Genomic DNA, 19,453 nt, shown 5'->3' with positions numbered 1-19,453 from the left:
CTAAGCTATGGTTGGGCACTTTTATATAAAGTTCTAAATATATGTGTTTAAACATTTATTTGCCTTGATTCAGGATGTTCAATATTCCTTATTTCAGACAGTCAGTTTCATTATTTGGGATAATGCATTTGAATAATTATTTTTTTCTTACCTTAAAATTTGACTTTTTCCCATGTGGGCTGTTAGGCTCGCGGGGGCTGAAAATGCTTCATTTTATTGCGTCATTCTTGGTGCAGACTTTTTTGGCGCAAAATTTTTTTCTTTGTTATTTCCAGCGTCATACTTGTCACCGGAAGTTGCGTAATTTTTGACGTTTTTGCGCCAAAAGTGACGGCGTTACCGGATGTGGCGTCATTTTTGGCGCAAAAAGCATTTAGGCGCCAAATAATGTGGGCGTCTTTTTTGGCGCTAAAAAATATGGGCGTCATTATTTTCTCCACATTATTTAAGTCTCATTGTTTATTTGCTTCTGGTTGCTAGAAGCTTGTTCACTGGCATTTTTTCCCATTCCTGAAACTGTCATTTAAGGAATTTGATCAATTTTGCTTTATATGTTGTTTTTTCTATTACATATTGCAAGATGTCTCAGATTGACCCTGAATCAGAAGATACTTCTGGAAAATTGCTGCCTGATGCTGGATCTACCAAAGTTAAGTGTATTTGCTGTAAACTTGTGGTATCTGTTCCTCCAGCTGTTGTTTGTAATGAATGTCATGACAAACTTGTTAATGCAGATAATATTTCCTTTAGTAATGTTACATTACCTGTTGCTGTTACATCAACATCTAATACTCAGAGTGTTCCTGTTAACATAAGAGATTTTGTTTCTAAATCCATTAAGAAGGCTATGTCTGTTATTCCTCCTTCTAGTAAACGTAAAAGGTCTTTTAAAACTTCTCATTTTTCAGATGAATTTTTAAATGAACATCATCATTCTGATTCTGATAATGATTCCTCTGGTTCAGAGGATTCTGTTTCAGAGGTTGATGCTGATAAATCTTCATATTTATTCAAAATGGAATTTATTCGTTCTTTACTTAAAGAAGTCTTAATTGCATTAGAAATAGAGGAATCTGGTCCTCTTGATACTAAATCTAAACGTTTAAATAAGGTTTTTAAATCTCCTGTAGTTATTCCAGAAGTTTTTCCTGTCCCTGATGCTATTTCTGAAGTAATTTCCAGGGAATGGAGTAATTTGGGTAATTCATTTACTCCTTCTAAACGTTTTAAGCAATTATATCCTGTGCCATCTTACAAATTAGAGTTTTGGGACAAAATCCCTAAGGTTGATGGGGCTATCTCTACTCTTGCTAAACGTACTACTATTCCTACGGCAGATAGTACTTCCTTTAAGGATCCTTTAGATAGGATTTGCATACAAAGAGAGAAGTGCTCTACCAGGAACGAACAACAGCTCAGTGGCTTGTTCTATGGCGATTTACCACCCGGAAGCAGCCTCTTTTAGACCAGTGTGCTTTTCACAGAAGAAAACTTTCCCGAAGTATATCAGTCTGATCCTGCCAAGTAAGGTCAGTCCAGCCCCGAAATACCAGGCAATTCTCCTCTGAACAAGGAACATGACAACCCCAGACGGTCGTTTCGGCCTCCTATGGGCCTCGTCAGTGAGGTGCAGCCACATTCCTCTAAGCACACTGGGCAAGGACTCCACGTCTGGTTTCCCCCATCACCCATAGGGAGACTTCCCCAGGGTCATAATAATTTGCATACAAAGAGAGAAGCGCTCTACCAGGAACAAACAACAGCTCAGTGGCTTGTTCTATGGCGATTTACCACCCGGAAGCAGCCTCTTTTAGACCAGTGTGCTTTTCACAGAAGAAAACTTTCCCGAAGTATATCAGTCTGATCCTGCCAAGTAAGGTCAGTCTAGCCCCGAAATACCAGGCAATTCTCCTCTGAACAAGGAACATGACAACCCCAGACGGTCATTTCGGCCTCCTATGGGCCTCGTCAGTGAGGTGCAGCCACATTCCTCTAAGCACACTGGGCAAGGAGTCCACGTCTGGTTTCCCCCATCACCCATAGGGAGACTTCCCCAGGGTCATAATAATTTGCATACAAAGAGAGAAGCGCTCTACCAGGAACAAACAACAGCTCAGTGGCTTGTTCTATGGCGATTTACCACCCGGAAGCAGCCTCTTTTAGACCAGTGTGCTTTTCACAGAAGAAAACTTTCCCGAAGTATATCAGTCTGATCCTGCCAAGTAAGGTCAGTCCAGCCCCGAAATACCAGGCAATTCTCCTCTGAACAAGGAACATGACAACCCCAGACGATCGTTTCGGCCTCCTATGGGCCTCGTCAGTGAGGTGCAGCCACATTCCTCTAAGCACACTGGGCAAGGAGTCCACGTCTGGCTTCCCCCATCACTCATAGGGAGACTTCCCCAGGGTCATAATAATTTGCATACAAAGAGAGAAGCGCTCTACCAGGAACGAACCACAGCTCAGTGGCTTGTTCTATGGCGATTTACCACCCGGATGCAGCCTCTTTTAGACCAGTGTGCTTTTCACAGAAGAAAACTTTCCCGAAGTATATCAGTCTGATCCTGCCAAGTAAGGTCAGTCCAGCCCTGAAATACCAGGCAATTCTCCTCTGAACAAGGAACATGACAACCCCAGACGGTCGTTTCGGCCTCCTATGGGCCTCGTCAGTGAGGTGCAGCCACATTCCTCTAAGCACACTGGGCAAGGAGTCCACGTCTGGTTTCCCCCATCACCCATAGGGAGACTTCCCCAGGGTCATAATAATTTGCATACAAAGAGAGAAGCGCTCTACCAGGAACAAACAACAGCTCAGTGGCTTGTTCTATGGCGATTTACCACCCGGAAGCAGCCTCTTTTAGACCAGTGTGCTTTTCACAGAAGAAAACTTTCCCGAAGTATATCAGTCTGATCCTGCCAAGTAAGGTCAGTCCAGCCCCGAAATACCAGGCAATTCTCCTCTGAACAAGGAACATGACAACCCCAGAGGATCGTTTCGGCCTCCTATGGGCCTCGTCAGTGAGGTGCAGCCACATTCCTCTAAGCACACTGGGCAAGGAGTCCACGTCTGGCTTCCCCCATCACTCATAGGGAGACTTCCCCAGGGTCATAATAATTTGCATACAAAGAGAGAAGCGCTCTACCAGGAACGAACCACAGCTCAGTGGCTTGTTCTATGGCGATTTACCACCCGGAAGCAGCCTCTTTTAGACCAGTGTGCTTTTCACAGAAGAAAACTTTCCCGAAGTATATCAGTCTGATCCTGCCAAGTAAGGTCAGTCCAGCCCCGAAATACCAGGCAATTCTCCTCTGAACAAGGAACATGACAACCCCAGACGATCGTTTCGGCCTCCTATGGGCCTCGTCAGTGAGGTGCAGCCACATTCCTCTAAGCACACTGGGCAAGGAGTCCACGTCTGGTTTCCCCATTCACCCATAGGGAGACTTCCCCAGGGTCATAATAATTTGCATACAAAGAGAGAAGCGCTCTACCAGGAACGAACAACAGCTCAGTGGCTTGTTCTATGGCGATTTACCACCCGGAAGCAGCCTCTTTTAGACCAGTGTGCTTTTCACAGAAGAAAACTTTCCCGAAGTATATCAGTCTGATCCTGCCAAGTAAGGTCAGTCCAGCCCCGAAATTCCAGGCAATTCTCCTCTGAACAAGGAACATGACAACCCCAGACGATCGTTTCGGCCTCCTATGGGCCTCCTTTAGATAGGAAAATTGAATCCTTTCTAAGAAAAGCTTACTTATGTTCAGGTAATCTTCTTAGACCTGCTATATCTTTAGCGGATGTTGCTGCAGCTTCAACTTTTTGGTTGTAAGCTTTAGCGCAACAAGTAACAGATCATAATTCTCATAGCATTGTTAATCTTCTTCAACATGCTAATAATTTTATTTGTGATGCCATCTTTGATATCATTAGGGTTGATGTCAGGTATATGTCTCTAGCTATTTTAGCTAGAAGAGCTTTATGGCTTAAAACTTGGAATGCTGATATGTCTTCTAAGTCAACTTTGCTTTCCCTTTCTTTCCAGGGTAATAAATTATTTGGTTCACAGTTGGATTCTATTATTTCAACTGTTACTGGGGGGAAAGGAACTTTTTTACCACAGGATAAAAAATCTAAAGGTAAATTTAGGTCTACTAATCGTTTTCGTTCCTTTCGTCACAATAAGGAACAAAAGCCTGATCCTTCCCCTACAGGAGCGGCATCAGTTTGGAAACCATCTCCAGTCTGGAATAAATCCAAGCCTTTTAGAAAGCCAAAGCCAGCTCCCAAGTCAACATGAAGGTGCGGCCCTCATTCCAGCCCAGCTGGTAGGGGGCAGATTACGATTCACAATCTTTGGATTCAGAACATTGTTTCACAAGGGTACAGAATAGGCTTCAAGATAAGGCCTCCTGCAAGAAGATTTTTTCTTTCCCGTGTCCCAGTAAATCCAGTGAAGGCTCAAGCATTTCTGAAATGTGTTTCAGATCTAGAGTTGGCTGGAGTAATTATGCCAGTTCCAGTTCTGGAACAGGGGCTGGGGTTTTACTCAAATCTCTTAATTGTACCAAAGAAGGAAAATTCCTTCAGACCAGTTCTGGATTTAAAAATATTGAATCATTATGTAAGGATACCAACATTCACAATGGTAACTATAAGGACTATTCTGCCTTTTGTTCAGCAAGGGCATTATATGTCCACAATAGATTTACAGGATGCATATCTGCATATTCCGATTCATCCAGATCACTATCAGTTTCTGAGATTCTCTTTCCTAGACAAGCATTACCAGTTTGTGGCTCTGCCGTTTGGCCTAGCAACAGCTCCAAGGATTTTTACAAAGGTTCTCGGTGCCCTTCTGTCTGTAATTAGAGAACAGGGTATTGTGGTATTTCCTTATTTGGACGATATCTTGGTACTTGCTCAGTCTTCACATTTAGCAGAATCTCATACGAATCGACTTGTATTGTTTCTTCGAGAACATGGTTGGAGGATCAATTTACCAAAAAGTTCATTGATTCCTCAGACAAGGGTAACCTTTTTAGGTTTCCAGATAGATTCAGTGTCCATGACTCTGTCTCTGACAGACAAGAGACGTCTAAAATTGGTTTCAGCTTGTCGAAACCTTCAGTCTCAATCATTCCCTTCGGTAGCCTTATGCATGGAAATTCTAGGTCTTATGACTGCTGCATCGGACGCGATCCCCTTTGCTCGTTTTCACATGCGACCTCTTCAGCTCTGTATGCTGAACCAGTGGTGCAGGGATTATACAAAGATATCTCAATTAATATCTTTAAAACCAATTGTACGACACTCTCTGACGTGGTGGACAGACCACCATCGTTTAGTTCAGGGGGCTTCTTTTGTTCTTCCGACCTGGACTGTGATTTCAACAGATGCAAGTCTGACAGGTTGGGGAGCTGTTTGGGGGTCTCTGACAGCACAAGGGGTTTGGGAATCTCAGGAGGTGAGATTACCAATCAACATTTTGGAACTCCGTGCAATTTTCAGAGCTCTTCAGTCATGGCCTCTTCTAAAGAGAGAGTCGTTCATTTGTTTTCAGACGGACAATGTCACAACCGTGGCATATGTCAATCATCAAGGAGGGACTCACAGTCCTCTGGCTATGAAAGAAGTATCTCAAATACTGGTATGGGCGGAATCCAGCTCCTGTCTAATTTCTGCGGTTCATATCCCAGGTATAGACAATTGGGAAGCGGATTATCTCAGTCGCCAAACGTTACATCCGGGCGAATGGTCTCTTCACCCAGAGGTATTTCTTCAGATTGTTCAAATGTGGGAACTTCCAGAAATAGATCTGATGGCTTCTCATCTAAACAAGAAGCTTCCCAGGTATCTGTCCAGATCCAGGGATCCTCAGGCGGAGGCAGTGGATGCATTGTCACTTCCTTGGAAGTATCATCCTGCCTATATCTTTCCGCCTCTAGTTCTTCTTCCAAGAGTGATTTCCAAGATTCTAAAGGAGTGCTCGTTTGTTCTGCTGGTGGCTCCAGCATGGCCTCACAGGTTTTGGTATGCGGATCTTGTCTGGATGGCCACTTGCCAACCATGGACTCTTCCGTTAAGACCAGACCTCCTATCGCAAGGTCCTTTTTTCCATTAGGATCTCAAATCCTTAAATTTGAAGGTATGGAGATTGAACGCTTGATTCTCAGTCATAGAGGTTTCTCTGACTCTGTGATTAATACTATGTTACAGGCTCATAAATCTGTATCTAGGAAGATATATTATCGAGTCTGGAAGATTTACATTTCTTGGTGTTTTTCTCATCATTTTTCTTGGCATTCTTTTAGAATTCCTAGAATTTTACAGTTTCTTCAGGATGGTTTGGATAAAGGTTTGTCTTCAAGTTCCTTGAAAGGACAAATCTCTGCTCTTTCTGTTCTTTTTCACAGAAAGATTGCAAGTCTTCCTAATATTTATTGTTTTGTACAAGCTTTGGTTCGTATAAAACCTGTTATTAAGTCAATTTCTCCTCGGAGTTTGAATTAGGTTCTGGGGGCTCTTCAAGCTCCTCCGTTTGAACCTATGCATTCGCTGGACATTAAATTACTTTCTTGGAAAGTTTTGTTTCTTTTGGCCATCTCTTCTGCTAGAAGAGTTTCTGAATTATCTGCTCTTTCTTGTGAGTCTCCTTTTCTGATTTTTCATCAGGATAAGGCGGTGTTGCGAACTTCTTTTAAATTTTTACCTAAGGTTGTGAATTCTAACAACATTAGTAGAGAAATTGTGGTTCCTTCATTGTGTCCTAATCCTAAGAATTCTAAGGAAAGATCGTTGCATTCTTTGGATGTAGTTAGAGCTTTGAAATATTATGTTGAAGCTACTAAAAATTTCCGAAAGACTTCTAGTCTATTTGTTATCTTTTCCGGTTCTAGGAAAGGTCAGAAGGCCTCTGCCATTTCTTTGGCGTCTTGGTTAAAGTCTTTGATTCATCATGCTTATGTCGAGTCGGGTAAAACTCCGCCTCAAAGGATTACGGCTCATTCTACTAGGTCAGTTTCTACTTCCTGGGCGTTTAGGAATGAAGCTTCGGTTGATCAGATTTGCAAAGCAGCAACTTGGTCTTCTTTGCATACTTTTACTAAATTCTACCATTTTGATGTGTTTTCTTCTTCTGAAGCAGTTTTTGGTAGAAAAGTACTTCAGGCAGCTGTTTCAGTTTGATTCTTCTGCTTATAATTTCAGTTTTTTTCATTATAAGATTTAAACTTTGTTTTGGGTGTGGATTATTTTCAGCGGAATTGGCTGTCTTTATTTTATCCCTCCCTCTCTAGTGACTCTTGCGTGGAAGATCCACATCTTGGGTATTCATTATCCCATACGTCACTAGCTCATGGACTCTTGCTAATTACATGAAAGAAAACATAATTTATGTAAGAACTTACATGATAAATTCATTTCTTTCATATTAGCAAGAGTCCATGAGGCCCACCCTTTTTTGTGGTGGTTATGATTTTTTTGTATAAAGCACAATTATTCCAATTCCTTATTTTTTATGCTTTCGCACTTTTTTCTTATCACCCCACTTCTTGGCTATGCATTAAACTGATTTGTGGGTGTGGTGAGGGGTGTATTTATAGGCATTTTGAGGTTTGGGAAACTTTGCCCCTCCTGGTAGGAATGTATATCCCATACGTCACTAGCTCATGGACTCTTGCTAATATGAAAGAAATTAATTTATCAGGTAAGTTCTTACATAAATTATGTTTTTGTAGTGCGCATGTGCAATCTGCATCTGAATGATGGTGTGCGCGTGATGCCGTGTCAAGTTATTTTAGAGGCTGCTACAAGTTCACTGCATGTATCCATAAGCAACAAATCACAACTGTTACAAATCTCCCCCTTTATTAGGTTGTATATTAAAGTGCCCTTATAAGGATCTGGTCTATTTGTGTATAACACTGTGTATGAGTAAAGTATATGGAAGTACCTTCAGTATTTGTTGCGTTGAGCTAAACGCTCCTGTTTCTTCATATCTCCTGCACTGTTGATGTTCACCCAGTGTCCGGTTCCACATCACATGACCAGAACTTACTATTCCCTAAACGCAGATTCATAATAAATAAAGTATACAGAGCAGCACCAACATTTAGATTTTGCAAACACTGTGGACAATTGTTGCACGCTGGAACAAAGCTGTTACATTTTAGCATAATTCTCCATGGCTAGTGAGCATATGATGACTACGGTACTTGCTACAAAACAGAAATCATTTTATCTGAACTTCTCACCTCTGTATTTGTGCATTCAACGTCTGTATTTCTGCTGTCAAGCAGGCTGTGAGAATTTGTTTTGTAGCAAGTACCTTAGCCATCATATGCTCACTACCTAGTCTTGTGTATCATGTTTCTGGTGTCAAGCATGCTGTGAGAATTTCTGTTTTGTAGCAAGTACCTTAGCCATCATATGCTCACTACCTAGTCTTGTGTATCATGTTTCTGGTGTCAAGCAGGCTGTGAGAATCTGTTTTGTAGCAAGTACCTTAGCCATCATATGCTCACTACCTAGTCTTGTGTATCATGTTTCTGCTGTCAAGCAGGCTGTGAGAATTTCTGTTTTGTAGCAAGTACCTTAGCCATCATATGCTCACTACCTAGTCTTGTGTATCATGTTTCTGGTGTCAAGCAGACTGAGAATCTCTGATTTGTAGCAAGTACCTTAGCTATCATATGCTCACTACCTAGTCTTGTGTATCATGTTTCTGCTGTCAAGCAGGCTGTGAGAATTTGTTTTGTAGCAAGTACCTTAGCTATCATATGCTCACTACCTAGTCTTGTGTATCATGTTTCTGCTGTCAAGCAGGCTGTGAGAATTTGTTTTGTAGCAAGTACCTTAGCCATCATATGCTCACTACCTAGTCTTGCTGTATCATGTTTCTGCTATCAAGCAGACTGTGAGAATCTGTTTTGTAGCAAGTACCTTAGCCATCATATGCTCACTACCTAGTCTTGTGTATCATGTTTCTGGTGTCAAGCAGGCTGTGAGAATCTGTTTTGTAGCAAGTACCTTAGCCATCATATGCTCACTACCAAGTCTTGTGTATCATGTTTCTGCTGTCAAGCAGGCTGTGAGAATTTCTGTTTTGTAGCAAGTACCTTAGCCATCATATGCTCACTACTTAGTCTTGTGTATCATGTTTCTGGTGTCAAGCAGACTGAGAATCTCTGATTTGTAGCAAGTACCTTAGCTATCATATGCTCACTACCTAGTCTTGTGTATCATGTTTCTGCTGTCAAGCAGGCTGTGAGAATTTCTGTTTTGTAGCAAGTACCTTAGCCATCATATGCTCACTACCTAGTCTTGTGTATCATGTTTCTGGTGTCAAGCAGACTGAGAATCTCTGATTTGTAGCAAGTACCTTAGCTATCATATGCTCACTACCTAGTCTTGTGTATCATGTTTCTGCTGTCAAGCAGGCTGTGAGAATTTGTTTTGTAGCAAGTACCTTAGCTATCATATGCTCACTACCTAGTCTTGTGTATCATGTTTCTGCTGTCAAGCAGGCTGTGAGAATTTGTTTTGTAGCAAGTACCTTAGCCATCATATGCTCACTACCTAGTCTTGCTGTATCATGTTTCTGCTGTCAAGCAGACTGTGAGAATCTGTTTTGTAGCAAGTACCTTAGCCATCATATGCTCACTACCTAGTCTTGTGTATCATGTTTCTGGTGTCAAGCAGGCTGTGAGAATTTGTTTTGTAGCAAGTACCTTAACCATCATGTGCTCACTTCCTAGTCTTGTGTATCATGTTTCTGCTGTCAAGCAGGCTGTGAGAATCTGTTTTGTAGCAAGTACCTTAGCCATCATATGCTCACTACCTAGTCTTGCAATATGATGTTTCTGGTGTCAAGCAGGCTGTAAGAATTTTAGCTGCAGTGATTTCTCTCCCAGTCTAGCGGTTTTATTACACAGCCTGTCCCAGTCTCATCAATTCTATAAAGAGGTTTTGTGCAGTCAACGTTCTAATGTTTATTATGCATAGGAATTTTTCAAGGTTGTAAAGGTGGTCACTGTTACACAGCAGGCTTTGCAGGATATATAGATGTGAAAGATAAAAAAAGAAGGCGCCACCATGGTGCACAATCAGATGATTCAAACACGCCAAATGTACAAGTAAGACCGTACTTACAAGCTGTATGACACTTGAGAAGTGTCACAAATGCCTTCTGGACTGTTGGGAGTCGTCCAGCTAACTCACACTGATGGATGTCAGAGCAGCTCTGAAGCGTGGGAGCGGCGACAGGCTAACAGCATGCAGTGACTAGCCACAAGCTCAGCGCCAAGCCGGATCGTTCACTGGTGTTAATGGATACACCAGTAAAAGTAGATACACTCTTGGATACAATGTATCAAAATGAATCCAAATGTTGAATAAAATTGTAGATAGTATGATTTGAAAAAGATGATGGTTCGTGGCAAAAGTCTGTTTGAAAACGCTTCTGATTGGCTACTGGATCTGTTTCCAAAGTTTGGTAGGTTTGCTATTGGTTGGTCTTGGATGTGCGATCCGTTATCCTATGTGGGAACTTTTAGAGTCTAAAAGTTCCCACATAGGATAACGGATCGCACATCCAAGACCAACCAATAGCAAACCTACCAAACTTTGGAAACAGATCCAGTAGCCAATCAGAAGCGTTTTCAAACAGACTTTTGCCACGAACCATCATCTTTTTCAAATCATACTATCTACAATTTTATTCAACATTTGGATTCATTTTGATACATTGTATCCAAGAGTGTATCTACTTTTACTGGTGTATCCATTAACACCAGTGAACGATCCGGCTTGGCGCTGAGCTTGTGGCTAGTCACTGCATGCTGTTAGCCTGTCGCCGCTCCCACGCTTCAGAGCTGCTCTGACATCCATCAGTGTGAGTTAGCTGGACGACTCCCAACAGTCCAGAAGGCATTTGTGACACTTCTCAAGTGTCATACAGCTTGTAAGTACGGTCTTACTTGTACATTTGGCGTGTTTGAATCATCTGATTGTGCACCATGGTGGCGCCTTCTTTTTTTATCTTTCACATCTACAGATCATAACATCTTGGGACACCAACAAGAACTTCGAAGAAGCAGCCTGCCATCTGTTCCAGACATTTGAATCTGGATTATGGACTAGACGAACTGTCCAATATCACATTTCCACCATCTACTAGATTGGTTTGATTGGGACTTTTTTTCACTTTGTATATATATTTTGTAATTTTTACCCCTGTATACACATATAGGGGTATTTCACTATAATATTGCACTATATGTTGATATTTTTACTTATTATACACAGGTATTTGGCGCACTGGTTTTTTTCACATTCAATTTGCAGGATATACAATGCAGCCACCATTTTTCAGCAGGTTCGACAGCAGTACAAAGTTGTCATCCATTCCCCCTCTATTGTTCCCCCTCCAAACATTGCAGATTGGTAAATATAACATGTGCACAGGCCATCAGGCACAGCTCATCGGATGCTCATTTTCAACTCTGCTCCAAACTTTGATTAACAAAAGCTTGTTACAATAGCTCTGACATAAGAGGAAATAACAAGCTTGAGTGGTGGTGCATGCATAATGCGCTAAAGGGAGTAATAACAGACTGCAGACTGGTCGCACGTCCAGAAAATATTCTAAGGGGCTTAGGCAATGTACTTTGTAAACAGACATTTAAAAAAATATTTATAAATGCATACGATTCACACAGAATGTTCAGCACTACCGTACTTAACTTCCTGCTATTATGTTTAAAAATGTATTACTTTTTGTGTGAACTTCCCTTTAAGTTAACTGTAGGAGTTTGATGTTATTTTGGAAATTTCAGTGATTCATTTATTTATTCTTTTTTTCCCCCAGGTGAAAGCGATGCTAAGATTTCATGTAACATGGGACAAACAGAAGATCAGTGGCTAAGAAATGTCGAACCATCAGAGCAGGAAATTTGTGCCAATATAAGTACAGGGACGCAGGGTGCAAGTGAGTGTACGTGTGTGACATGTCTGTGGGAAGTAGGGCACGTATGAGTGTATGTGTGTCATATGTCTGAGGAAAGTAGGGCACATGTGTGTGACATGTCTGTGGGAAGTAGGGCACGTGTGAGTGTATGTGTGTCATATGTCTGAGGGAAGTAGGGCACGTGAGTGTCTGTGACATGTATCTGGGAAGTAGGGCACATGAGTTTGTGTGTGTGTGATGTCTGTGGGAAGCAGGGCACATGTGATTGTACGTGTGTGATATGTTTAAGGGATGCAGGGCATAGGTGAGTGTATGTTGGTGACACGTGAGAGGAACGCAGGGCACATGTGAGTGTAAGTGTGTGACATGTCTGGAATAGAGGGGATAGGTGTGTGTACGTGTGACATATCTAAGGAGAGCAGTGTACATGTGTGACATGTCTGTGTTAAGGAGGGGATAGGTGTGTGTACGTGTGACTTATCTTAGGAAAGCAGTTTACATGTGTGACACTTGAGAGGGATGTAGGGCAAAGTGAGTGTTTGTGTGTCATGTCTCTGAGAAACGGGGCACAGATTGTGTATGTGTGCGACGTGTGAGGGTTGCAGGGCACAGGTGAGTGTACGTGTGAGATGTGTCTGCGGGAAACGGCACAGGTGAGTGTACATGTCTGATGTGTATGTTCACTAATAAAGTTTATTCTACATATTATATATTACCTTTTAATATAAAATGATAATCTGGTTTAAACATGCATTAGTCACAGCTATCCTCAAAAACCTTCTCTCGATCCAACCTCCCCATCCAACTACCGCCCTATTTCCCTATTTTCCTTTTGCCTCAAAGCTTCTTTAAAAGCTAGTATATGCACGTCTATCCCATTTCCTTACATTAAACTCCCTCCTTGACCCACTACTTACAGCAAAATACAAAGGCAACTTCTCTCTACTTATCCTCCTTGATCTGCCTGCAGCCTTTGATACTGTCAAGCACCCTCTTTTGCTCCATACCTTCCAATCCTTTGGCATCTGCGACACAGCTCTCTCTTCGTTCTCTTCCTATCTGTCTAACCGTACCTTTAGTGTAGCCTTCTTTGGGGCATCCTCTGCCCTGTTACCTCTTTCTGTTAGGGTACCGCAAGGCTCTGTCCTCTGTCCCCTTCTCTTGTCAATCTACATGTCCTCATTTGGTTCCTTAATAAAGTCTCACGGTTTTCATTATCATTTGTATGCCGACGATTCCCAAATCTACCTCTCTGCACCAGAACTATCTCCTTCCTTGCTAACCCATGTCACTGTCTCTCTCTTATCTCATCTTGGATGTCCTCTCACTACCTCAAGCTAAATATCTCCAAAACTGAGTTCCTTATCTTCCATACTTCTTCCAAAATCTCCACCCCCATGTCTCTATAACTGTCGATAACTCCATCATTACCCTAACATCACATGCCCGATGTCTTGGGGGTCACACTTGACACAGATCTTTCACTCCTCAAATTCAGTCCTTGGCTAAAGCCTGCCGCTTCCACCTTAAAAACATCGCTTAAATTAGACATTTCCTTACACAAGACACAACTAAGATTTAAATCCACTCTCTCATCCTTTCCCACCTCGACTACTGCAACTCCATCCTCTCTGGTCTCCCTAGCTGCCGCCTAGCTCCTTTAAATCCATAATGAATGCCTCTGCCAGACTCATCTTCCTTACACGTCGCTCTTCATCAGCCGCACCTCTCTGCAAATCCCTTCACTCGCTTCCTCTTGCCTCCAGGATTAAGCACAAAATTCTCACTCTGACACACAAAGCACATTTTAGATCTTGTCTCCTGATACTCTCCCTCCCGCCCCCTTCGCTCCACTCATGTTCTCCTACTCTCCTCCTCTCTTGTTTACTCCTTACATTCCCGTTTACAAGATTTCTCCAGACTGCCTCGCTCTACAAGACTCTACCCTAGTTTTAAAAGCTTCAAGTGCTCCCTGAAGAGTCTACTATTCAGGGACCCATACAACCTACACTAACCTTCCTTATCTCCACTTCTATCCCCTTAAACCCCATAGCACGTAAGCCTATGAGCCCAGCTGTTTGTAGTTCACCTTCATTGCGACTACAACAGTGCAACTCTCAGCAGGAGTCCCTTTGATCCCGGTATTGTTTTTTATATGCCACCTATGTACATAGCGCTGCGGAACCTGTTGGCGCTCTACAAATACCTGATAATAATAATTGCCTGATTAATACAGCTGGCTGGGGAGCTGCTGATTATCCCAGAAGGTGTAGTTGATATGTGAGTGAGATTCTTCTCTCTGATGAAGATTTTATATATTGCTTAGATATACTACACCACCTGGGGCCATTTTCTTTGTTTTGTTGTTTTAGAGTTATCCTTGTTTTAACTACAAGCACAAAAGTAGTAGTTACAATTATTTTAGCCCATAAACTAATCTATATATTACTAAAAGTTTCTGTGGACACAATTTTAAAAGGAATGGATATATTAGGTAGAAAAACAACATTATATTAAAGTTAGTCCAGTCTTTGACTAAGTGTGAATTCTTAGAAATAGTCCCTAATGTCCAGTAAACTGCCCTTAAGCCTTAGCATGGAAAAGGTCTAGTTGTCACAGTGTCTACTACAAGTGTAGGGGACTGACTAAATCAGATCAGTTTATATGTTCTCATGATAAAATAATTATGTAATTAATAACATTACTCCCATTGTGTTTCTTATTGACAGGTGAATTCACAAACTGCAATAATCCTAGTTATGATCAGAGTGCAGATGCTTCTTTACATCTTCTTCAAAATCAAAGAAGCCACGTGGGAAATGTATGTTCTGAATGTGGGAAATGTTTTCTTAAGAAATCACATCATCTTAAACATCTAAAAATTCATACAGGAGAAAAGCCATTTTCCTGTCCTATATGTGGGAAATGTTTTAACCATAAAATAAGTCTTGTTGCTCATCAGAAAATTCATACAGGAGAAAACGAATTTTCGTGTTCTGATTGTGGGAAATACTTTACTCAGAAATCAAATCTAATTCGTCATCAGAAAATTCATACAGGGGAGAAAGGATTTTCATGTCTTGACTGTGGAAAATGTTTTATCCTGAAATCACATCTTATTAGGCATCAGAAAACGCATACAGGAGAAAAAGCATTTTCATGTTCTGACTGTGGAAAATGTTATACTCGGAAATCAACTCTTCTTATGCATCAAAAAATTAATACAGGGGAAAAAGGATTTCCATGTTCTGACTGTGGGAAATGTTTTACTCGGAAATCAAATCTCATTACACATCAGAAAATTCATACAGGGGTGAAAGGATTTTCATGTTCTGACTGTGGGAAATGTTTTACTATGAAATCAAATCTCATTACACATCAGAAAATTCATACAGGGGTGAAAGGATTTTTATGTTCTGACTGTGGGAAATGTTTTACCCGGAAATCAACTCTTCTTCTGCATCAAAAAATTCATACAGGGGAAAAAGGATTTCCATGTTCTGACTGTGGGAAATGTTTTACTCGGAAATCAAATCTCATTACACATCAGAAAATTCATACAGGGGTGAAAGGATTTTCATGTTCTGACTGTGGGAAATGTTTTACTATGAAATCAAATCTCATTACACATCAGAAAATTCATACAGGGGTGAAAGGATTTTTATGTTCTGACTGTGGGAAATGTTTTACCCGGAAATCAACTCTTCTTCTGCATAAAAAAATTCATACAGGGGAAAAAGGATTTCCATGTTCTGACTGTGGAAAATGTTTTATCCTGAAATCATCTCTTATTAGACATCAGAAAATTCATACAGGGGAGAAAGCATTTTCATGTTCTGACTGTGGGAAATGTTTTGCTGCGAAATCAACTCTTATTAATCATCAGAAAATTCATACAGGGGAGAAAGCATTTTCATGTCCTGATTGTGGGAAATGTTTTGCTCTAAAATCAAATCTCATTACACATCAGAAAATTCATACAGGGGTAAAAGACTTTTCATGTTCTGACTGTGGGAAATGTTTTATCCTGAAATCACATCTTATTAGGCATCAGAAAACTCATATTAAAATAAATCAGAGTTTAACCTCCCAATTGCAGAGGAATAATATGGTAGTTGTCACCCACACAATACCAAGTGCTGATGATGACTGCATGTGACCCCCTGGGACATGCAGTTTTGGGGCTGTTTGAGGTCCCTTCTGCACCTCAAGCGTTTATGAGGTGACCCCACGGTGGATTTGATAGAAAAATTATGATTTAAATCACTAGTCCGTAAACCCGATTTAAATCATGGTTTTTATTTTTTTAATAAGTCTTCAGATTATTTGTTTACAGTTATACCAGGCTATTACTAAATTGGTTATATATCATTAGATATGCATAGACAGATCATTGAAATTGATTAGATTATTTGGAGGTGAAGTTTATCCAGTTTAATTGGTTAATCATTCACATTTGATCAACTTTTCACCTGTACTTTATTGGAAGGAGGACAATTATTAAATTAATAATAACAATAGAAATAGTTTTATTTTACTAAAACAATAACATTATTCTTCATTTTTAATGCTTGCCCCTCCCTCCTCACACTTAGGTCCATGTGCAGATCTATTCCTCTCCAAACAATCTTCTATTCATTGACTTACTTAGTATGGGTTGATTCTGTGTACATTGATTTGCAGGGGAGCAATGGCATTAAAGGAAAGTGAAGTCAAAATTTAAAGTTTCCTGATTCAGAAAGAACATGAATTTTTAACAATTTTCCAATTGACTTCTCTTATGTAATTTGCTTTGTTGTTTATGTATCCATTGTTAAAAAGCCTGCATAGGTAGGCTCACTAAGATGCAATGCACTACTGTGAGCTAGCTGCTTGTCACGGTCTCACCCATCGTATTCATATAGTCCCCAGTAAAGCATTGCTCTCCTTCAACAAAGGATTCTAAGAGAATGAAGCAAATATCATACTATAAGTAAATCTTAAAATGTTATGTTCTATCTAAAACCCAAAAGTTATCTTTCATGTTTATGTCCCTTTAAGGTCTATTTATTAACTCTGTATGTTCATTTTCTTCCTAATGGGAAACAGTCCACAGACACATTCATTACTTATGGGAAATAAGAACCTGGCCACCAGGAGGAGGCAAAGACCCACCAGCCAAAGGCTTAAATACTCCTCCCACTTCCCTCATCCCCCAGTCATTCTTTGCCTTTCGTCCCAGGAGGTTGGCAGAGACGTGTCAGAAGATTCTTTTTATTTTACTTTATTTTAATTAATTTAATTTTATTGTGTCTCTTATGGAGGGTGCTACCTTTTGAAATGAGATGGGAGTTTTAAGTTGTCCTGTCAGCCTCTCGTGGAGGGCCTGGGTGAAAGTGAGAGTCAGGAGATGCAGTGGGAGCTTCCCCTGCGACACCTTCCCGACTCATATTCACAACTCCTTTCAGCATTTGGCGTTGCTGAACTTCGTTTCGCTACCTGCTGTTCTCTCTCAAGTCCATGGCGGAGGCGATGCTACTATTCGTCACACTTGAAGGGCCGTGTTCCTGTTCCACGGCGTGGATTCCGATTAGATTGTTTCATTTTATTACATTGCTGTGATGTGATTTATTATGACAGTTCAGTGTGGGCTTTGCTGAGACACCTGTTTCGATCTGGGAATTAAGGGATTATCTCCCCTTTCAGGGGAGTTAGTGAATGGGATGGGGTTGGTTATCATGTTTCCTATGTGATCATCCTGCTTGTGTACGGAAATTTGGGCTCTGAGGGTGAGTCATGTATCATTTTGCTAAGCATGGCCTTGAGCTACGATTTTATTCAGACTTGCTAGTTTGTTATGGGGCCTAGTTTTACTGCATTTGGGATTTCGTGGGGCATCTGGTAACCGTGCGTGTTTACACTTGGGTGGGTCTTTTTTCCCTTCCGCATTCCTGACCGAGTGGAGATGGAGGTAAAAGTCGCTGCAGAATCTGTTGGTGCTCTACAAATAACCGATAATAATAATAATAAAGAGTCTGCTTCACTGAGGCCTGGTCATAAGGGGTGGTGAGTGCCCCAGCCATTGTAGGTGTCAGGTGCCAGTTTCTTTCCAAATTGCATCTTTATTTTTAGTCTTAGCCATGGAGGATTCTAATGCCGAGACTATTTTAATATCTGAAATGGATTATGGAATTCTTAATGGCGCGCAAATTGCCCCTTGCACTATCACCTATCTGCTCCCAAAGACAGATATATAATGGAAAGATACAAGAAATATATAAATTGGTGAGAGTGCGCTAGCAGCAACAGGGGATGTGTCACTGGTATAGGCAAATATATAAAATCAATAAAGCAAATAAGTGATAAAATACAAACACATTTATATCAATAAACACATAGGTAAAATCCTGAATTGGTTCGATTGTGCTAAACAGCAGCAGGGAATGTGTCACTGATATAGGCAAATGTTGTTTGAATATATTATGAAATCAATAAAGCAAATTTGTTATAAAATACAAACACATTTATTTGAATAAACACATAGGTAAAATCCTAATTTTATGACTGGTCTTAAATATTTAAAAAACTAAAAGAGTAAAGGCAAGTATTTCAATACTTTAAAAATGCTATTGCATAGAGTTAAAAGAAAATTGGGGATTTACATATACAACTTGTTTGCAAGTTTAGAAATATAGTGGTGCACTACTCTTTATGTTGCGGTAGTAGCTGAATAGCTGATATATCACCAATCCACCTTATTATTTTGGTACAAAAGGTTTGACTGTTTGCACACAAAACAAAGTAAAGTTACACTTTGAGAAGAAAAGTAAAAAATATGTGTATATATATGAATCGTTTCAATAAACGACTAGTCCAAATTGTATTTTCCTTTAAATATACGTTCCTTGTGCCTGTATAATTTCTTACGGCTAGATTTAGAGTTTTGTCGGTAACGACCCGCGTAGCTAACGCTGGCTTTTTTTCCCCCACACCTTTTAAATACCGCTGGTATTGAGAGTTAACAGAAGGGCTGTGTTAGGCTACAAAAAGGGAGCGTATAGCATAATTTACCGCCACTGCAACTCTCAATACCAGCGGTGCTTACGGACATGGCCAGCTCCAAAAACGTGCTCGTGCACGATTCCCCCATAGGAAACAATGGGGCAGTTTGAGCTGAAAAAAACCTAACTCCTGCAAAAAAGCAGCGTTCAGCTCCTAACGCAGCCCAGTTGTTTCCTATGGGGAAACACTTCCTATGTCGGCACCTAACACCCTAACATGTACCCCGAGTCTAAACACCCCTAACCTTACACTTATTAACCCCTAATCTGCCGCCCCCGCTATCTCTGACCCCTGCATATTTTTTTTAACCCCTAATCTGCCGCTCCGTACACCGCCGCAACCTACGTTATCCCTATGAACCCCTAATCTGCTGCCCCTAATACCGCCGACCCCTATATTATATTTATTAACCCCTAATCTGCCGCCCCCAACGTCGCCTCCACCTACC

General features: G+C 40.9%; 1 protein-coding gene across 1 annotated transcript in view; it reads left to right on the top strand.

The window, feature by feature from the left end:
• LOC128657047 (zinc finger protein ZFP2-like) overlaps window positions 1-18,824 on the top strand; it is a 124,161-nt gene extending 105,337 nt beyond the window's left edge. Inside the window, exons 9-10 of the mRNA XM_053711271.1 lie at window positions 11,866-11,985; window positions 14,694-18,824. Coding sequence (XP_053567246.1) covers window positions 11,866-11,985; window positions 14,694-16,123 — 1,550 coding nt within the window. The 3' untranslated portion in view covers window positions 16,124-18,824. The remainder of the gene's footprint in view (window positions 1-11,865; window positions 11,986-14,693) is intronic.
• Window positions 18,825-19,453: the final 629 nt, after the last annotated feature.

The sequence above is a fragment of the Bombina bombina genome, chromosome 4 (assembly GCF_027579735.1).
Source record: "Bombina bombina isolate aBomBom1 chromosome 4, aBomBom1.pri, whole genome shotgun sequence".
NCBI classification, from domain to species: Eukaryota; Metazoa; Chordata; class Amphibia; order Anura; family Bombinatoridae; genus Bombina; species Bombina bombina.
The sequence above is the reverse complement of the archived record's forward strand: the minus strand, read 5'-3'. Positions and strand labels throughout refer to the sequence as shown.